Source organism: Cherax quadricarinatus, chromosome 11 (genome assembly GCF_038502225.1).
Source record: "Cherax quadricarinatus isolate ZL_2023a chromosome 11, ASM3850222v1, whole genome shotgun sequence".
NCBI classification, from domain to species: domain Eukaryota; kingdom Metazoa; phylum Arthropoda; class Malacostraca; order Decapoda; family Parastacidae; genus Cherax; species Cherax quadricarinatus.
In genome coordinates this window covers 53,045,684-53,068,183 of record NC_091302.1, presented here as the reverse complement: position 1 = coordinate 53,068,183, position 22,500 = coordinate 53,045,684, and the positions used below count along the sequence as shown (strand labels likewise).

The 22,500-nt window shown below is 45.4% G+C and overlaps 1 protein-coding gene across 1 annotated transcript in view; it reads right to left on the bottom strand.

The window, feature by feature from the left end:
- Positions 1-22,500, bottom strand: part of LOC128687566 (uncharacterized) — an 82,552-nt gene that overhangs the window by 32,766 nt on the left and 27,286 nt on the right. The window contains exon 3 of the mRNA XM_053775046.2: positions 15,931-16,132. Coding sequence (XP_053631021.1) covers positions 15,931-16,132 — 202 coding nt within the window. The remainder of the gene's footprint in view (positions 1-15,930; positions 16,133-22,500) is intronic.

Genomic DNA, 22,500 nt, shown 5'->3' with positions numbered 1-22,500 from the left:
AGAGTATGGTACCAGGGAGAATATGGTACCAGGGAGAGTATGATTCCAGGGAGAATATGATACCAGGGAGAGTATGGTAATAGGGAGAGTATGATGCCAGGGAGAGTATGATGCCAGGTAGAGTATGATACCAGGGAGAGTATGATGCCAGAGAGAGTATGGTACCAGGGAGAGTATGGTACCAGGGAGAGTATGATTCCAGGAAGAAAATGATGCCAGGGAAAGTATGGTAACACTAGGGAGAATATGATACCGGGGAAAGTATGATACCAGGGAGAGTATGATGTCAGGGAGAGTATAATACTAGGGAGAGTATGATGCCAGGGAGAGTATGATGCCAGGGAGAGTGTAATACTAGGCAGAGTATGATGCCAGGGAGAGTATAATAATAGGGAGAGTATGATGCCAGGGAGAGTATAATACTAGAGAGAGTATGATGCCAGGGAGAGAATGATGCCAGGGAGAGTATGATGCCAGGGAGAGTATGATGCCAGGGAGAGTATGATACCAGGGAGAGTATGATACCAGGGAGAGTATGATGCCAGGGAGAGTATGATGCCAGGGAGAGTATGATACCAGGGAGAGTATGATACCAGGGAGAGTATGATGCCAGGGAGAGTATGATGCCAGGGAGAGTATGATGCCAGGGAGAGTATGATGCCAGGGAGAGTATGATGCCAGGGAGAGTATGATGCCAGGGAGAGTATGATACCAGGGAGAGTATGATGCCAGGGAGAGTATGATGCCAGGGAGAGTATGATGCCAGGGAGAGTATGATACCAGGGAGAGTATGATGCCAGGGAGAGTATGATGCCAGGGAGAGTATGATACCAGGGAGAGCATGATACCAGGGAGAGTATGATGCCAGAGAGAGTATGATGCCAGGGAGAGTATGATGCCAGTAAGAGTATGATGCCAGGGAGAGTATGATGCCAGGGAGAGTATGATGCCAGGGAGAGTATGATACCAGGGAGAGTATGATGCCAGGGAGAGTATGATGCCAGGGAGAGTATGATGTCAGGGAGAGTATGATGGCAGGGAGAGTATGATGGCAGGGAGAGTATGATACCAGGGAGAGTATGATACTAGGGAGAGTATGATGCCAGGGAGAGTATGATGCCAGGGAGAGTATGATGGCAGGGAGAGTATGATACCAGGAAGAGTATGATACTAGGGAGAGTATGATGCCAGGGAGAGTATGATGCCAGGGAGAGTATGATGCCAGGGAGAGTATGATGCCAGGGAGAGTATGAGAGTATATTCAAGGTCTTTGCTTGTTTTTCAGTCTTCACATCAATAAGTATCTACAAGAAAGAGTGTATTACAAGACCTCGTCCCACTGACTTTGTCTATTGTAAGACCTCGTCCCATTGACTTTGTCTATTGTAAGACCTCGTCCCACTGACTTTGTCTATTGTAAGACCTCGTCCCACTGACTTTGTCTATTGTAAGACCTCGTCCCACTGACTTTGTCTATTGTAAGACCTCGTCCAACACTGTCACACTCAACTCTGCTCATAATATTACACAGCGGAGATGAACAGGTTGGAAGACTTTCAAGGAACGATGTCAAAATTAATTCTCCTTCTCAAAAAATAAAAAATCTTTCCCAAGAAGATATATTTCGAACAATGAACATACAAGAAACAACTACATATTTTAAGGACAAGCTGTTATTGTCCCAAAGAAAAGCTTGTTCTGCAGCTTGTTTCTCGCTCATTACCGAAGCTTCACTCTTATGAGAGTTGTACAACTGAGGAGAGACATTGTTTACATTGTGGAGGAGACATTGTTTACATTGTGGAGGAGACATTGTTTACATTGAGGAGGAGGCATTGTTTACATTGTGAAGGAGACATTGTTTACATGTTGGAGAGATATTGTTTACATTGTGGAGGAGACATTGTTTACATTGAGGAGGAGGCATTGTTTACATTGTGAAGGAGACATTGTTTACATTGTGGAGGAGACATTGTTTGCATTGTGGAGGAGACATTGTTTACATTGTGAAGGAGACATTGTTTACATTGTGAAGGAGACATTGTTTACATTGTGGAGGAGACATTGTTTGCATTGTGGAGGAGACAATGTTTGCATTGTGGAGGAGACATTGTTTACATTGTGAAGGAGACATTGTTTACATGTTGGAGAGATATTGTTTACATAATGGAGGAGACATTGTTTACATTGTGGAGGAGACATTGTTTACATGTTGGAGAGATATTGTTTACATGGTGGAAGAGACATTGTTTACATTGTGGAGGAGACATTGTTTACATTGTGGAGGAGACATTGTTTACATTGTGGAGGAGACATTGTTTACATTGTGGAGGAGACATTGTTTACATTGTGGAGGAGACATTGTTTACATTGTGGAGGAGACATTGTTTACATGTTGGAGAGACATTGTTTACATGGTGGAGGAGACATTGTTTACATTGTGGAGGAGACATTGTTTACATTGTGGAGGAGACATTGTTTACATTGTGGAGGAGACATTGTTTACATTGTGGAGGAGACATTGTTTACATTGTGGAGGAGACATTGTTTACATTGTGGAGGAGACATTGTTTGCATTGTGGAGGAGACATTGTTTACATTGTGGCGGAGACATTGTTTACATGTTGGAGAGGCATTGTTTACATGGTGGATGAGACATTGTTTACATTGTGGAGGATACACTGTTTACATTGTGGAGGAGACATTGTTTACATGTTGGAGAGACATTGTTTACATGGTGGAGGAGACATTGTTTACATGTTGGAGAGACATTGTTTACATGGTGGAGGTGACATTGTTTACATTGTGGAGGAGACATTGTTTACATTGTGGAGGAGACATTGTTTACATTGTGGAGGAGACATTGTTTACATGGTGGAGGAGACATTGTTTACATGTTGGAGAGACATTGTTTACATGGTGGAGGAGACATTGTTTACATGGTGGAGGAGACATTGTTTACATGTTGGAGAGACATTGTTTACATGGTGGAGGAGACATTGTTTACATTGTGGAGGAGACATTGTTTACATTGTGGAGGAGGCATTGTTTACATTGTGGAGGAGGCATTGTTTACATTATGGAGGAGACATTGTTTACATTGTGGAGGAGACATTGTTTACATTATGGAGGAGACACTGTTTACATTGTGGAGGAGACATTGTTTACATTGTGGAGGAGACATTGTTTACATTGTTGAGGAGACATTGTTTACATGGTGGAGGAGACATTGTTTACATTGTGGAGGAGACATTGTTTACATTGTGGAGGAGACATTGTTTACATTGAGGAGGAGACATTGTTTACATTGTGGAGGAGACATTGTTTACATTGAGGAGGAGACATTGTTTACATTGTAGAGGAGACATTGTTTACATGGTGGAGGAGACATTGTTTACATTGTGGAGGAGACATTGTTTACATTGTGGAGGAGACATTGTTTACATTGTGGAGGAGACATTGTTTACATTGAGGAGGAGACATTGTTTACATTGTGGAGGAGACATTGTTTACATTGTGGAGGAGACATTGTTTACATTGTGGAGGAGACATTGTTTACATTGAGGAGGAGGCATTGTTTACATTGTGGAGGAGACATTGTTTACATTGAGGAGGAGACATTGTTTACATTGTGGAGGAGACATTGTTTACATTGTGGAGGAGACATTGTTTACATTGTGGAGGAGACATTGTTTACATTGTGGAGGAGACATTGTTTACATTGTGGAGGAGACATTGTTTACATTGTGGAGGGGAAGACAGGTTAGGTCAGGTAAGGTTGGTCTGGGCACAGGACAAGTGTTTCCTGACGCAGGACTTAGTCATCTGATAACCCACAGCTGGGAGTTTTTGGTCATCTGGCCGAGGCCTTCCGCTGGCTTCACACAAGTATAAATAGAGACGATACCAATAAAGTGTTTGAAATATTCAGTAGGATGAAGGTCGCAGCGAGGGATTCAAACTCGATAATTTCAGAATTAGATGCGATACAAGTCGGCAATGACTTGGGGATCAGTTGTACACACGGGGGAGAAATTGTGACCTGTTTAGGTCAAGTCATGAATTTGGGAGATTTAATTTTGGTTAGACAGACACAACAAGAGGTTGGTGTGAGATGGACCTGCCTAGCATGGACCTACAGGACCTGTCTAGCTTGGGCTAGTAGGATGTGCCTAGCATGAACCAGTAGGATGTGCCTAGCATGGACCAGTAGGATGTGCCTCGCATGGACCAGTAGGATGTGCCTAGCATGGACCAGTAGGATGTGCCTAGCATGGACCAGTAGGATGTGCCTAGCATGGACCAGTAGGATGTGCCTAGCATGGACCAGTAGGATGTGCCTCGCATGGACCAGTAGGATGTGCCTAGCATGGATCAGTAGGATGTGCCTCGCATGTATCAGTAGGATGTGCCTAGCTTGGACCAGTAGGATGTGCCTCGCATGGGCCAGTAGGATGTGCCTCGCATGGACCAGTAGAACCGGTCCAGCATGGACCAACAGACGTAATACAATTACTCCTACATTTAAAATTCTTCCTCTCGTCATTTCACTCATATCTACTTCATATTCTCTTCCTTCCTTCCTTCCTACTTGCCTATCTTTCACATTCTCTCCATCCCACCCATCCTTCCATCCTATTCTGCCCCTTCCCTCCCCTGCAAGAGGAGACGTAAGGGCCCTTCACAAGGGTAGTCTCCCCTGGGACTTGTATAATACATCACTAGTGGCCTAGAATTTGTTATGAGCAGAGTAATTGTTAAACTAAATGTTTGTATACTTTTCTGGGTGCTAGAGAGAGAGAGAGAGAGAGAGAGAGAGAGAGAGAGAGAGAGAGAGAGAGAGAGAGAGAGAGAGAGAGAGAGAGAGAGAGAGAGAGAGAGAGAGAGAGAAGTAAGAAAGGGGAAAATTGGGTGGACTGCACATTTCTAGCCTTCCAAAAGATCCTTGATAAAATGCAGCAAACACACACACACACACACACACGCACACACACACACACACACACACACACACACACACACACACACACACACACACACACACACACACACACACACACACACACACACACAGCAGGTAGTTATAGCTGAGTCGCGGGAGACAGGTGTATTTTCTCTGATTATGTTGCTAATGTTATTACATCTCTCTCTCTCTCTCTCTCTCTCTCTCTCTCTCTCTCTCTCTCTAAGTCTCCTGTAACATAGTCTAGTTTATTTTCTTGCTTACTCTGTTAATCTGGTTCATACTCTAGCCTTGTGAAGTATATATTATTATTATTATTATTATTATTATTATTATTATTATTATTATTATTATTATTATTATTATTATTATTATTATTATTATTATTATTATACTGGAAAGCGCTAAAACCACAACGTTCATACATCTCCGAGGAAATGACCGGTAATGAGTCAAGATCCAAGGAGGAGAAGGAGTCTAGCTCCAGTTCCTCTGATGAAAAGCCCTTCTCCGGCATGAAGGCAGCCTTGAAGGACCAGTGTCGACCTACCTTCCACCCTGCCCGTCACCCCACCTCAGATACCCAGATCAGGACACCCTTTTTCGGGGTTTTTAACTGCTTCCTGTTACGCCAGTGCAAATCTGGATTAAAAAATCACTTTTGCTGAGTTAATTGGTGGTTCGCCTCCTCCCTTCCCCTTTGTCCAAACATGTTATTGTCTAAAGAAATTTGTTGTGGTTCGTATCGTGTGATGTACCTACGTCCAGCTCTCTACAGGAATTTTTGAAGGTAAATTAATTCACAGGGACCTGGTTACTGCTAGGTGAACAGGTGGAGAGAGAGAGAGAGAGAGAGAGAGAGAGAGAGAGAGAGAGAGAGAGAGAGAGGAGAAGTTAGTAAGGACATAACTGCTTTCCCTCAGATGATCCTGTTAGTTAAGTTAGTCAGCAGAGCGGAAGATGCTCCTCACTCTCAGTACTTTGCTACTTCACTGTGCTACTTCACTGTGCTACTTCACTGTGCTACTTCACTGTGCTACTTCACTGTGCTACTTCACTGTGCTACTTCACTGTGCTACTTCACTGTGCTACTTCACTGTGCTACTTCACTGTGCTACTTCACTGTACTGCCTCACTGTGTGTGGCATGCAAAGACTACGTAACCTTTATTCGGAGCATGTACACACCCTCATTTACAAGCTATCTCCCCCAACCAGCGAACCAGGTGACTGAGGGTTGACGATGGGGCCCCGTCGTTCAACCAGTACCCAGGTTCTAGCCAATAAGAAGATGGTTTTGGCAATCGCAGAGGTTATGTGGGTACCACTCACCTGTCTGCCCTTGTTATTCCCATTCTAGAGCTGGTTGAAGCACGGTCTGCTCTCTAGTGGCTTCTATTCTGCCTTGCTTACCGTGGAGTGCACTAATACCTATTGTTGTACATAGTGTATATAGTGTACATACTGCTGTTCTAAATTGGTGAAGGATAATATAAGTCAAAACTTTTCTGCTGTGTTTATTTTGCTCCCTTTACACCCAGGATAACAGGCCATTTGGACTCCTGGGTTGTAATACTGTGCTACCTCACTGTGCTAGCTCACTGTGCTACCTCACTGTGGTACCTCACTGTGCTACCTCACTCTGGTACCTGAGTGTAGCTTCATGAGCCAGGGGGTAGCGCCATCTACCTGCGCTTATATTCTCTACAAGTTCATCTCTGACAACACTCTCAGAATGTATGTTTTAATGTAGAAATTTCAGTAAATTGATAGTTGGAAAATGCCACTTCCGACCGGATTCAAACTTCCGTAACATCAACTCCACTGATCAATATGTAACTTCATAATCACTGGTCTTCAACACAATGGAATAATTAGAAAACATCACAACTCAGGTGAAACAGAGAGAATATTGGAGTTTTTTATTTAGGAAGATTAGACGAAGGGAGACAAAGATGGAAGGAGGGAGAGAGGGAGGGAGGAAGGGAGGGAGAGAGGGAGGGAGAGAGGGAGGTTCTAGCAATGCAATGGGTTAATAGAGAGAAGCCCAACTACTGTAAATAAATCCTTAACTAATAATGCTATCTGCTAATAAAGTTTGTTACTAATGAAGCTAATAACTGTTATTGGTAACTGAACTGGGGAGGAAGCGCTTAACAAGTACGTGCAAGTGCTTCAAAGTACGTCGAAGTATATATATATATATATATATATATATATATATATATATATATATATATATATATATATATATATATATATATATATATATATATATATATATGTATATATATATATATATATATATATATATATATATATATATATATATATATATATATATATGTATAAAATAACCCATTTAATGGGTGAGGTTAACAATCTTGTGTATGATGTGACTGTGAGATATGGATCTACTCAGGCTTCTCACTGTATTCCTATGGTATTCAGAATCATTACTTGTTTGCTTTCTAATGTTATTCCCAGTGTTTGACACAGATATACCCAAGCCATATTCTAGATTTTCCTTCATAGTATTTTGTTTGTCTAATTTATCATCTTCATCATGTGGGAGTAATTAAGAATTGAGTAGTAATATCCTTTTCTTCGATTTTTGAATATTTATACGTGGGTTTTGCAGTGAGCAAGAAGTCAAGCTTAGTGTCATGTGGTAATTGTCATTAAGATGGCAAGGAAAGACATAGTTCTCAAGAGAGAGACTATCTTTCAGATGTTTGTAACATTATACTTAAGTGTAATGCTAAATCAGTATGGGTCAGACCAGTATGGGTCATTCCTCACAATGATGGCGGAGGCTTGATCCACCATCTTGGAAGGAGACACAGGAGCTTCATTATAATAAGACAGGACAGACAGGTGCCTCAATAAAGCGGAGTTGAGGATCTCAGCACAAATCGACTCAAATGAAATGTAAGTGAAGCAATAAATATTTATTTCACAAACTGGAAGATCACTGGAGAAGAGGTGATCGTCATGGAAGGTTGCTACACTGGAAGATCACTGGAGAAGAGGTGACCGTCATGGAAGGTTGCTACACTGGAAGATCACTGGAGAAGAGGTGACTGTCATGGAAGGTTGCTACACTGGAAGATCACTGGAGAAGAGGTGACTGTCATGGAAGGTTGCTACACTGGAAGATCACTGGAGAAGAGGTGATCGTCATGGAAGGTTGCTACACTGGAAGATCACTGGAGAAGTGGTGATCGTCATGGAAGGTTGCTACACTGGAAGATCACTGGAGAAGTGGTGATCGTCATGGAAGGTTGCTACACTGGAAGATCACTGGAGAAGTGGTGATCGTCATGGAAGGTTGCTACACTGGAAGATCACTGGAGAAGAGGTGATCGTCATATGGAAGGTTGCTACACTGGAAGACCACTGGAGAAGAGGTGATCGTCATGGAAGGTTGCTACACTGGAAGATCACTGGAGAAGAGGTGATCGTCATGGAAGGTTGCTACACTGGAAGATCACTGGAGAAGAGGTGATCGTCATATGGAAGGTTGTTACACTGGAAGACCACTGGAGAAGAGGTGACCGTCATGGAAGGTTGCTACACTGGAAGATCACTGGAGAAGAGGTGACCGTCATGGAAGGTTGCTACACTGGAAGATCACTAGAGAAGAGGTGACCGTCATGGAAGGTTGCTACACTGGAAGATCACTGGAGAAGAGGTGACTGTCATGGAAGGTTGCTACACTGGAAGATCACTGGAGAAGAGGTGACCGTCATGGAAGGTTGCTACACTGGAAGATCACTGGAGAAGAGGTGACCGTCATATGGAAGGTTGCTACACTGGAAGATCACTGGAGAAGAGGTGACTGTCATGGAAGGTTGCTACACTGGAAGATCACTGGAGAAGAGGTGATCGTCATATGGATGGTTGCTACACTGGAAGATCACTGGAGAAGAGGTGACCGTCATGGAAGTTTGCTACACTGGAAGATCACTGGAGAAGAGGTGATCGACATGGAAGGTTGCTACACTGGAAGATCACTGGAGAAGAGGTGATCGTCATGGAAGGTTGCTACACTGGAAGATCACTGGAGAAGAGGTGACCGTCATATGGAAGGTTGCTACACTGGAAGACCACTGGAGAAGAGGTGACCGTCATGGAAGGTTACTACACTGGAAGATCACTGGAGAAGAGGTGACCGTCATGGAAGGTTGCTACACTGGAAGATCACTGGAGAAGAGGTGACCGTCATGGAAGGTTGCTACACTGGAAGATCACTGGAGAAGAGGTGACCGTCATGGAAGGTTGCTACACACACTGACTGACGCTCTGCTGTCTAAACAGACAGAAGTTCACTGAAGCCTTACATCAGGCGCACTCACCTGCTATTAAATTATATGTTAGTGATATAGGTCATATTTTTCTCACGAGGAGCATAAACACCTTCATGGGATTACACAAGATTCAAGAATCGTTTCTTTGTGGAAGTTTCATCAGAGCACAGAAGAAAAAGGGGAAAATAACTTGTAAACAGAAGATATGTAAAGCGAAACAACAGAAGAAGATTGAAGAATTATGCAAGTAGAGATACAAGAAAAATGATGACTCTGGATATTAAAAATGATACAGCAACAAACACAGAAAGCGTATATTAAACTGTACTACAGAAGTGGCTAGTTTATACCGCACCTCGTATTTATTTAGTGAACGGTAGCGCAGGAATATGTGGCACAATAAAGGCCTAGGAACTAGACTCTAGTAAGTGAAGGGGAAGAGAAAAGGGCACATAAAAAAAGGCAAGAAAAGTAGGAGGGAGTGAAAATGCTGGCTGGAGTCTCCAAGACACAAGCCATTACTCAGAATCAATACGGAACACAAGTAGAGATGTTCTTGTTACCAGGTCCTGAGCCGTGTAACCTGAGACCTGACGCCACGCTGGCCGCCCTCAGGGAAGGGGACAAAAGGGAGGTGGCAGAGGGGACAAGGTAGAGGTAAGTGGCAGAGGTAAGTGGCAGAGGAAAGTGACAGAGGAATCAAAACACCTGAACGTAGAGCAAATACCTCTCTAACCTAGAGAAAACAATGGGAGTGGACAGGAATAACAGTTTCTGTCTCCGACAACTTGATTACTTAAAAAAAACGTACTAGAATACACCATACCTTACAGTCAAGAGAACAATCTCACGAAGGCTGCTGCTCTCAGAATATGACAGCGAGGCACTAGGGATGGAACGACAGGAATGTTGTTTTGCCAAGGGTGAGGGAGAAATGAGAGAAGCTGCAATCTCATAAAGGCTCGTATATGAGAGATGCTGAGGTCTTGAAGCCCAGTCAGTTCGATGTTAAAAATAAAGACGGAACCACAAGAACATTGCTGTTCTCCTGTAGCTGTAAATGAAGAATCATACACGAGAAAGTGAAAATATATCTGCCACTAGTTAGTTCCTGATTAGTTCTCTGAGAACAGATGAACATTCTCACAATATTAGAGGCACGAAGGGGCAATGGTCATGACATACAAGCTACTTATTGGCACCAACAAGGTGTGAGCAGCAGAAGGAGCCACAAGGCGTTCATGGTCAGATAACCAAAAGCTCCAGCTGTGGGTCAGGAAACACTTGTCCTGTTCCCTGACAAATCTTACCTAACCTGAAGACAACCTTCTCCCGTGTCTGTGTCACCATGGGTCTCCTGCCAAATTTGAAGACAAGAAGAAGCTAGACAGACGAACGAGGCCTAGACATAACAAGAGGAATTTCATCAACTTGAGCGCAGTGAGCGAGCGAGGGGAGGCATAAGGGGAGGAACCAGTAGAAGCTATCTTCATAAATGAATTCAAATGAACAGAGGACAATACCCATGAGTCTGAGGCGACCTGGTAGTGGGAATATATTCCTTAGGAAACAAGACAAGTCAGAGAGAGAGAGAGAGAGAGAGAGAGAGAGAGAGAGAGAGAGAGAGAGAGAGAGAGAGAGAGAGAGAGAGAGAGAGACAGACAGACAGACAGACAGACAGACAGAGAAAGTGAGAGAGGCTTCACCACACTAACCACTACTCAACATGAGCCAGTTGTCGACCCACGATAGAGTCATATATGTAAATGTAATACACTCTGACCGTAACCATTCTTACGATCACATGAATATTTAGGTTAAACCACAGCTGCTGCCGGAGTCCTAGCAGGCACCTCCAGCAGAAGCACCAGCACCAACAGCACCAGCAGCACCAGCACCAACAGCAGCAGCACCAGCACCAACAGCATCAACGGCATCAGAAACAGATAAAACAAATCACAACGTTTTACATCATACAAGTCTGGTGTTATAGACTCGTATGATACATGACAGCGTCAGCAGCTTGTTCTGATGTGTTACTGTTGCTGTCAGCTGTGATGTGCCTGTTGCTGCCAGCTGTGATGTGCCTGTTGCTGTCAGCTGTGATGTGCCTGTTGCTGCCAGCTGTGATGTGCCTGTTGCTGTCAGCTGTGATGTGCCTGTTGCTGCCAGCTGTGATGTGTGCCTGTTGCTGCCAGCTGTGATGTGCCTGTTGCTGTCAGCTGTGATGTGCCTGTTGCTGCCAGCTGTGATGTGCCTGTTGCTGTCAGCTGTGATGTGCCTGTTGCTGCCAGCTGTGATGTGTGCCTGTTGCTGCCAGCTGTGATGTGCCTGTTCCTGTCAGCTGTGATGTGCCTGTTGCTGCCAGCTGTGATGTGCCTGTTGCTGTCAGCTGTGATGTGCCTGTTGCTGTCAGCTGTGATGTGCCTGTTGCTGTCAGCTGTGATGTGCCTGTTGCTGTCAGCTGTGATGTGCCTGTTGCTGCCAGCTGTGATGTGCCTGTTGCTGTCAGCTGTGATGTGCCTGTTGCTGCCAGCTTTGATGTGCCTGTTGCTGCCAGCTGTGATGTGCCTGTTACTGCCAGCTGTGATGTGTGCCTGTTGCTGCCAGCTGTGATGTGCCTGTTGCTGCCAGCTGTGATGTGCCTGTTGCTGTCAGCTGTGATGTGCCTGTTGCTGCCAGCTGTGATGTGCCTGTTGCTGTCAGCTGTGATGTGCCTGTTGCTGCCAGCTTTGATGTGCCTGTTGCTGCCAGCTGTGATGTGCCTGTTACTGCCAGCTGTGATGTGTGCCTGTTGCTGCCAGCTGTGATGTGCCTGTTGCTGCCAGCTGTGATGTGCCTGTTGCTGTCAGCTGTGATGTGCCTGTTGCTGTCAGCTGTGATGTGCCTGTTGCTGCCAGCTGTGATGTGCCTGTTGCTGTCAGCTGTGATGTGCCTGTTGCTGTCAGCTGTGATGTGCCTGTTGCTGCCAGCTGTGATGTGCCTGTTGCTGTCAGCTGTGATGTGCCTGTTGCTGTCAGCTGTGATGTGCCTGTTGCTGCCAGCTTTGATGTGCCTGTTGCTGCCAGCTGTGATGTGCCTGTTGCTGCCAGCTTTGATGTGCCTGTTGCTGCCAGCTGTGATATGCCTGTTGCTGCCAGCTGTGATGTGCCTGTTGCTGCCAGCTGTGATGTGCCTGTTGCTGCCAGCTATGTTGTATTACTGTTTACTAACAGCTGTATTGAATTCCTGTTGTATGCCTACTGTATTTCTGTTGCATTAATCTTCATAACCATTTCTAATTATCTGTCCACATTGAACACGGGGATCAAAAAAGCTGATAAGCTGATAACGGCTCTGAGTTATCTAAGTGGAAGAATTGGCGAATAGGCCACTTGGGGGAGGGTAATGACCTTGTTTGCTTTGATTGACCTCACGAAGGTCACTCTCGTTACTTGAAGGTCACGCTCGTTACACGAAGGTCACTCTCGTTACCTGAAGGTCACGCTCGTTACACGAAGGTCACTCTCGTTCCATGAAGGTCACTCTCATTAAATGAAGGTCACTCTCGTTACATGAAGGTCACTCTCATTACATGAAGATCACTCTCGTTGCACGAAGGTCACTCTCGTTACATGAAGGTCACTCTCATTACATGAAGGTCACTCTCATTACATGAAGGTCACTCTCATTACATGAAGGTCACTCTCATTACATGAAGGTCACTCTCATTACATGAAGGTCACTCTCGTTGCACGAAGGTCACTCTCGTTACATGAAGGTCACTCTCATTACATGAAGGTCACTCTCATTACATGAAGGTCACTCTCATTACATGAAGATCACTCTCAATAAAAACTAGTAAAAGACTTAGTTATGAGTGTAATAATAATAATAATAATTGTAGGTAGTAGGTTGGTAGACAGCAACCACCCAGGGAGGTACTACCGTCCTGCCAAGTGAGTGTAACACGAAAACCTGTAATTGTTTTACATGATGGTAGGATTGCTGGTGTCCCTTTTTCTGTCTCATAAACATGCAAGATTTTAGGTACATCTTGCTACTTCTACTTACACTTAGGTCACACTACACATACATGTACAAGCATATATATGTACACACCCCTCTGGGTTTTCTTCTATTTTCTTTCTAGTTCTTGTTCTTGTTTATTTTCTCTTATCTCCATGGGGAAGTGGAACAGAATTCTTCCTCCGTAAGCCATGCGTGTTGTAAGAGGCGAGTAAAATGCCGGGAACAAGGGGCTAGTAACCTCTCCTCCTGTATATATTACTAAATTTAAAAGGAGAAACTTTCGTTTGTCCTTTTGGGCCGCCCTGCCTCGGTGGGATTCGGCCGGTGCGTTGAAAGATAGAAATAATAATAATAATAATAATAATAATAATAATAATAATAATAATAATAATAATAATAATAAAAATAATATTCCTTAACACTTATCAGTTATTAGGTAATTAAAATGGTATGAAATACCGACAGATTGTTAGGTAACAATCTGTCGGTATTTTATACCAACTTATCAGTTAGTTGAGAAGCAATATATTAACGAGACTCACAGAGTAACGCAGCGCCTGGGATAATAGGAGTGTAAATGGGCCACTTGACGTTATTACTGTCTGGGGAAAAAATGTAACTAACAATTTTAATTAGAAACTTAACAATGGAATTCCGGATATCAAACGTAGAAGAGAGTTAGAGTTAGAGAGAGAGAGTGAGAGGGAGAGTGAGAGAGAGAGTGAGAGGGAGAGTGAGAGAGAGACGAGATTTTACGCTTCCATGCTAAATTTATAACCAGAGGGGGCGATGACCTCCTCGCTGTCAATAACAGGTAATCAGAGATTTATAACCGGAGGGGGGCAGTGACCCCTGGTCATTATAATATGCCGTCTGGCCAGGATCTACACATACCTTCAGCTATAAAACAGATCACGACCAGTCTGACCATGTTAAAATTCCGGCACAGAGTGTTTGTTTATACTCTGTGACGCAGAGAAATCAATTTAAAAGGCTGAAAATCTTCCAGCGTTACGTGTAAGATAAGTAACCAGACTGTAAATCTTCCAGCGTTACGTGTAAGATAAGTAACCAGACTGTAAATCTTCCAGCGTTACGTGTAAGATAAGTAACCAGACTGTAAATCTTCCAGCGTTACGTGTAAGATAAGTAACCAGACTGTAAATCTTCCAGCGTTACGTGTAAGATAAGTAACCAGACTGTAAATCTTCCAGCGTTACGTGTAAGATAAGTAACCAGACTGTAAATCTTCCAGCGTTACGTGTAAGATAAGTAACCAGACTGTAAATCTTCCAGCGTTACGTGTAAGATAAGTAACCAGACTGTAAATCTTCCAGCGTTACGTGTAAGATAAGTAACCAGACTGTAAATCTTCCAGCGTTACGTGTAAGATAAGTAACTAGACTGTAAATCATTTTAACCAGATTGGTAGACATGTATGTTGTTACTCGGTGTATGTATACCCAAGTATGTATATCTCTAGGTGAATATACACTTAGGTATGTATCTTTTTATGTATATACACCGAATTATTTATCACTTATTGTGTATATACACTGAGTTATGTATCTCTCAGTGTATATATATTGTATATATCCTTATTCTTGTTGCAGTAATGAGAAGTATTCTTGACTACTACTACTACTACTACTAACGCCGCCGCCACCACCACCACCACCACCACCACCACCACCACCACCACCACCACCACCGCCACCGCCGCCGCCACCTACCACCACCACCGCCACCGCCGCCGCCATCCACCACCACCACCACCACCACCACCACCACCGCCACCGCCGCCACCACCACCACCACCACCGCCACCGCGCCACCACCACCGCCACCAGCGCCACGCCACCACCACCACCACCACCACCGCCACCGCCTGCCACCACCACCGCCACCAGCGCCGCCGCCGTCCGCCACCACCACCACCACCACCACAGCCACCACCACCACCACCACCACCACCACCACCACCACCGCCACCGCCGCCACCACCACCGCCACCAGCGCCGCCGGCCGCCGCCGCCACCACCACCACCACCACCACCACCGCCACCACCACCACCACCTACCACCACCACCACCGCCACCACCACCACCACCACCACCACCACCACCACCACCACCACCACCACCACCACCGCCACCGCCGCCACCACCACCGCCACCTAGCGCCGGGCCGCCGCCGCCACCACCTCCACCACCACCACCACCACCACCGCCACCACCACCACCACCACCACCACCACCACCACCACCGCCACCGCCGCCACCACCACCACCACCAGCGCCGCCGCCGCCGCCACCACCACCACCACCACCCACCGCCACCACCACCACCACCACCACCGCCACCACCACCACCACCACCACCACCACCACCACCACCGCCACCACCACCACCACCACCACCACCACCACCACCACCAACCGCCAACCGCCAACCAACACCACCACCACCACCACCACCACCACCGCCACCACTCCACCACCACTACCACCGCCATTATACTACCACCTACTACCACCACCTTGCCATTCACCACCTGGCCATTACCTGCCACCACCACCAACCACTCCCCATCCACCACCTGCCACTACCACCACCAACTACTACTACTACTACTACCATACTTACGTGTATTAAAATTCCAGAGCTCTGAGGATGAACCTCTAAGATCCTGATATCCTCCGTAGACCAGCATAGCATCTCCTACCATTACAGCGGTGTGGGCTCGACGTCCTGTGGGCCCTGTACCGCCCCCACTGCCTCCACGCCCACACCCGCCGCCCACACCTCTCATGCCGCCCTCCCACCTCCACTTCCGCCACACCTTGTTCTGTTATAATGACAAAAAAATTGTAATTTGTAAGTGATGTGTGATGTCAGCATCTTCAGGTTATCTGTCATGTCAACATCATAACATCATCTGTCATGCCAGCATCATAACATCATCTGTCATGTCAGCATCATAACATCATCTGTCATGCCAGCATCATAACATCATCTGTCATGCCAGCATCATAACATCATCTGTCATGCCAGCATCATAACATCATCTGTCATGCCAGCATCACAACATCATCTGTCATGCCAGCATCACAACATCATCTGTCATGCCAGCATCATAACATCATCTGTCATGCCAGCATCATAACATCATCTGTCATGCCAGCATCATAACATCATCTGTCATGCCAGCATCATAACATCATCTGTCATGCCAGCATCATAACATCATCTGTCATGCCAGCATCATAACATCATCTGTCATGCCAGCATCATAACATCATCTGTCATGCCAGCATCATAACATCATCTGTCATGCCAGCATCATAACATCATCTGTCATGTCAACATCATAACATCATCTGTCATGCCAGCATCATAACATCATCTGTCATGCCAGCATCATAACATCATCTGTCATGCCAGCATCATAACATCATCTGCCATGCCAGCATCATAACATCATCTGTCATGTCAGCATCATAACATCATCTGCCATGCCAGCATCATAACATCATCTGTCATGTCACCATCATAACATCATCTGCCATGCCAGCATCATAACATCATCTGTCATGTCAGCATCATAACATCATCTGTCATGTCAGCATCATAACATCACCTGTCATGCCAGCATCATAACATCATCTGTCATGCCAGCATCATAACATCATCTGTCATGCCAGCATCATAACATCATCTGTCATGCCAGCATCACATCATCTGTCATGCCAGCATCATAACATCATCTGTCATGTCAGCATCATAACATCATCTGTCATGCCAGCATCATAACATCATCTGTCATGCCAGCATCATAACATCATCTGTCATGTCAGCATCATAACATCATCTGTCATGCCAGCATCATAACATGATCTGTCATGCCAGCATCATAACATCATCTGTCATGCCAGCATCATAACATCATCTGTCATGTCAGCATCATAACATCATCTGTCATGCCAGCATCATAACATCATCTGTCATGCCAGCATCATAACATCATCTGTCATGTCAGCATCATAACATCACCTGTCATGTCACCATCATAACATCATCTGCCATGCCAGCATCATAACATCATCTGTCATGTCAGCATCATAACATCACCTGTCATGCCAGCATCAAAGCATCATCTGTCATGTCAGCATCATAGCGTCATCTGTCATATCAACATCATAACATGTGTAAGTACCACCATCTTACCAACACACAAACACACTCAACAGATGCAACATGCACGGTATCATGCACTTCTCAACATTACATTGCAAATCTTCCCACAATGCAACATATCTTCCCAGGGGTTACAAAAACAGGAGAGTTTTGCAGAAAATCCTCCCTCACCATTCAGATATTTACATTTTAAGAGCACATTTCTTAAGGGTGTCAGAGCATCTACAAAGTATTGGATTCCTTACGTGGGAAATGGTCGATTTCTTTTATGCTCTTAACCCGGGGCTGTCCAATAGGCAGCTGTCAAGACAGGAAATTGTCGGGCAAATAATGTTGCAAGCTATTGTTTTTTAGATATTTTATCAGGAGGGATTTTGAGCTGAAAATTGGCAGGTGGAGGAACTAAATGTGTGGTTGTGACCACATAAAACTACGTATTGGGCTAGATGTAGACAGCGATTTCTGTCTGCTAGTTTCATATTCCGCGGCACTCCGGTGCTGCCCTCTCTAGGCCTACCCAGGTCAGTGGGACGTTCACTTCACGGCTTACCCTCTCGGGTTCAACAGCTTCCCTCCGCGGACTGGCTATCAATCATTCCCTCACTTTGCCCGTTGTGAGTACACAACGGGCAAACTATTCCATGCCGTATTTTTGCTACCTACGCTACCATCTTCGGCACTAAACCGCTGTTCAACAGAAAGAACAGTAATAACGTAACGTCTTGTTCTATTTATTTGTTTAGAAAAGACTGACATATCGGCAATGTGCCGCTACACTATTGTAAGTGGTAGTTACGCAGTGGGAACCAAGTTAGCTGTGCTTTCCCTGTCATATTTCATCACATTAATATTAACATTAATATCTCCGTTCAAAGCAGGTGAAATTTCAGATCTAGAGAATGTACAGAGAACCTTCACTGCACATATAAATTCCGTCAAACATCTTAAATACTGTGAGCGTTTGGAAGCACTTGACTTGTACTCACTGGAGCGCAGGCGAGAGAGATACATCATAATCTACACTTGGAAAATTCTAGAAAGAATGGTTCCTAATCTGCACACAGAAATCCCTCCCTACGAGAGTAAAAGACTGTGCAGGCGATGCAACATACCCCTAGTGAAAAGTAGGGGCGCCATTGGTACACTAAGAGAAAACACAATAAGTGTCCGGGGCCCAAGACTGTTCAACAGTCTCCCACCAGCCATAAGGGGAATTACCAATAGATCCCTGGTTGTCTTCAGGAGGGAGCTGAACAGATACTTAAAGTCGGTGCCGGATCAGCCGGGCTGGGGATCGTACGTTGGACTTAGCGCGGCCAGCAGTAACAGCCTGGTTGATCAGGCCCTGATCCATCGGGAGGCCTGGTCGTGGACCGGACCGCAGGGGCGTTGATCCCCGGAATACCCTCCAGGCAGACTCCAGGTAGGTATACAAAGGGTGGGTCGCATACAATGTTCAGAAAATGTGTCAGCCTGAGCTGGGAGACATTAGTAGGGCAGTGAGGATATCGTCAAGTATTCCAGCAAGGGTTCCAGCAAGGGTTCCAGCAAGGGTTCCAGCAAGGGTTCCAGCAAGGGTTCCAGCAAGGATTCCAGCAAGAGTTCCAGCAAGGGTTCCAGCAAGAGTTCTACAAAGGTTCATCGACTACGGTGGCTTCCAGGGACTCTTTCCAAGGAGTAACTGGAGTTTCCATTACCTGGGTAAATTCTGGAAATGAAATGAGAAATGCTCTTTGAAATGTAATACATGATAACATCCAGTAGCTCACCCATAATGACCTCTCCCACCTTAACTATGACAACACAACGACCTCTCCCACCTTAACTATGACAACACAACGACCTCTCCCACCTTAACTATGACAACACAACGACCTCTCCCACGTTAACTATGACAACACAACGACCTCTCCCACCTTAACTATGACAACACAACGACATCTCCCACCTTAACTATGACAACACAACGACCTCTCCCACCTTAACTATGCCAACACAACGACCTCTCCCACCTTAACTATGACAACACAACGACCTCTCCCACCTTAACTATGACAACACAACGACCTCTCCCACCTTAACTATGACAACACAACGACCTCTCCCACGTTAACTATGACAACACAACGACCTCTCCCACCTTAACTATGACAACACAACGACATCTCCCACCTTAACTATGACAACACAACGACCTCTCCCACCTTAACTATGACAACACAACGACCTCTCCCACCTTAACTATGACAACACAACGACCTCTCCCACCTTAACTATGACAACACAACGACCTCTCCCACCTTAACTATGACAACACAACGACCTCTCCCACCTTAACTATGCCAACACAACGACTTGTAACAACCTTAATCATCAAAAAGCGAGTAATGACCAACCCGGTATTAATCACTGAGTGAATTAACCAGGAAAAATTCTGCATTAATTATGAAGGAAAATACGATAATATATGGAAGAGAATCATGGAAATAAGATTAATTTTTTCATCACTAATTATTGATTGAATAACACCAGGAGTGTAACACCAGGAGTGTAACACCAGGAGTGTAACACCAGCAGTGTAACACCAGCAGTGTAACACCAGGAGTGTAACACCAGCAGTGTAACACCAGCAGTGTATCACCAGCAGTGTAACACCAGCAAATACCAGCAGTGTAACACCAGCAAATACCAGCAGTGTAACACCAGGAGTGTAACACCAGGAGTGTAACACCAGGAGTGTAACACGAGGAGTGTATCACCGGCAGTGTAACACCAGCAATGTAACACCAGGAGAGTAACACCAGGAGTGTAACACAAGGATTGTATCACCAGCAGTGTAACACCAGCAGTGTAACACCAGGAGTGTAACACCAGGAGAGTAACACCAGGAGTGTAACACCAGGATTGTATCACCAGCAGTGTAACACTAGGAGTGTAACACCAGCAGTGTAACACCAGCAGTGTAACACCAGCAGTGTAACACTAGGAGTGTAACACCAGCAGTGTAACACCAGGAGTGTAACACCAGGAGTGTAACACCAGGAGTGTATCACCAGCAGTGTAACACCAGCAGTGTATCACCAGCAGTGTAACACTAGCAGTGTAACACCAGCAATGTAACACCAGAAATGTAACATCAGCAGTGTAAGACCAGGAGTGTATCACCAGCAGTGTAACACCAGCTGTGTAACACCAGGAGTGTAACACCAGCAGTGTAACACCAGGAGTGTAAGACCAGGAGTGTGTTACCAGCAGTGTAACACCAGCAGTGTAACACCAGCAGTGTAAGACTAGGAGTGTATCACCAGCAGTGCAACACCAGCAGTGTAACACCAGGAGTGTAACACCAGCAGTGTAACACCAGGAGTGTAACACCAGCAATGTAACACCAGGTGTGTAACACCAGCAGTGTAACACCAGGAGTGTAACACCAGCAGTGTAACACCAGGTGTGTAACACCAGGAGGGTAACGCCAGGAGTGTAACACCAGCAGTGTAACACCAGCAGTGTAACACCAGCAGTGTAACACCAGCAGTGTTACACAAGCAGTGTAAGACCAGGAGTGTATCACCAGCAGTGTAACAGTAGCAGTGTAACACCAGCAGTGTAACACTAGCAGTGTAACACCAGCAGTGTAACACCAGCAGTGTTACACCAGCAGTGTTACACCAGCAGTGTAACACCAGCAGTGTAACACCAGTAGTGTAACACCAGCAGTGTAACACCAGCAGTGTAACACCAGCAGTGTAACACCAGCAGTGTAACACCAGCAGTGTAACACCAGCAGTGTAACAACAGCAGTGTAACACCAGCAGTGTAACATCAGCAATGCAACACCAGCAGTTTAACACCAGCAGTGTAACACCAGCAGTGTAACACCAGGAGTGTAACACCAGCAGTGTAACACCAGGAGTGTAACACAAGCAGTGTAACACCAGCAGTGTAACACCAGCAGTGCAACACCAGAAGTGTAACACCAGGAGTGTATCACCAGCAGTGTAACACCAGGAGTGTAACATCAGCAGTGTAACACCAGGAGTGTAACACCAGCACTGTAACACCAGCAGTGCATCACCAGCACTATAACTCCAGGAGTGTAACACCAGCAGTGTAACACCAGGAGTGTAACATCAGCACTGTAACACCAGGAGTGTAACACCAGGAGTGTAACACCAGGAGTGTAACACCAGGAGTGCAACACCAGCAGTGTAACACCAGCAGTGTAACACCAGGAGTGTAACACCAGCAGAGAAGCACCAGGAGTGTAACATCAGCAATGTAACACCAGCAGTGTAACACCAGCAGTGTAACACCAGGAGTGTATCACCAGTAGTGTAACACCAGGAGTGTAACATCAGCAGTGTAACACCAGGAGTGTAACACCAACACTGTAACACCAGCAGTGTATCACCAGCAGTGTAACACCAGCATTGTAACACCAACAGTGTAACACCAGCAGTGTAACACCAGCAGTGTAACTCCAGCAGTGTAACACCAGCAGTGTAACACCAGCAGTGTAACACCAGCAGTGTAACACTAGGAGTGTAACACCAGCAGTGTAACACCAGGAGTGTAACACCAGGAGTGTAACACCAGGAGTGTAACACCAGCAATGTAACACCAGCAGTGTAACACCAGGAGTGTAACACCAGAAGTGTAAAACCAGCAGTGTAACACCAGGAGTGTAACACAAGCAGTGTAACAACAGCAGTGTAACACCAGCAGAGTAACACCTGGAGCGTAACACCAGCAGTGTAACACCAGGAGTGTAACACCAGGAGTGTAACACAAGCAATGTAATACCAGGAGTGTAACATCAGCAGTGTAACACCAGCAGTGTGACACCAGCAGTGTAACACCAGCAGTGTAACACCAGCAGTGTAACACCAGGAGTATAACACCAGCAGTGTAACACCAGCAGTGTAACACCAGCAGTGTAACACCAGCAGTGTAACACCAGGAGTGTAACACCGGCAGTGTAACACCTGCAGTGCAACACCAGCAGTGTAACACCAGCAG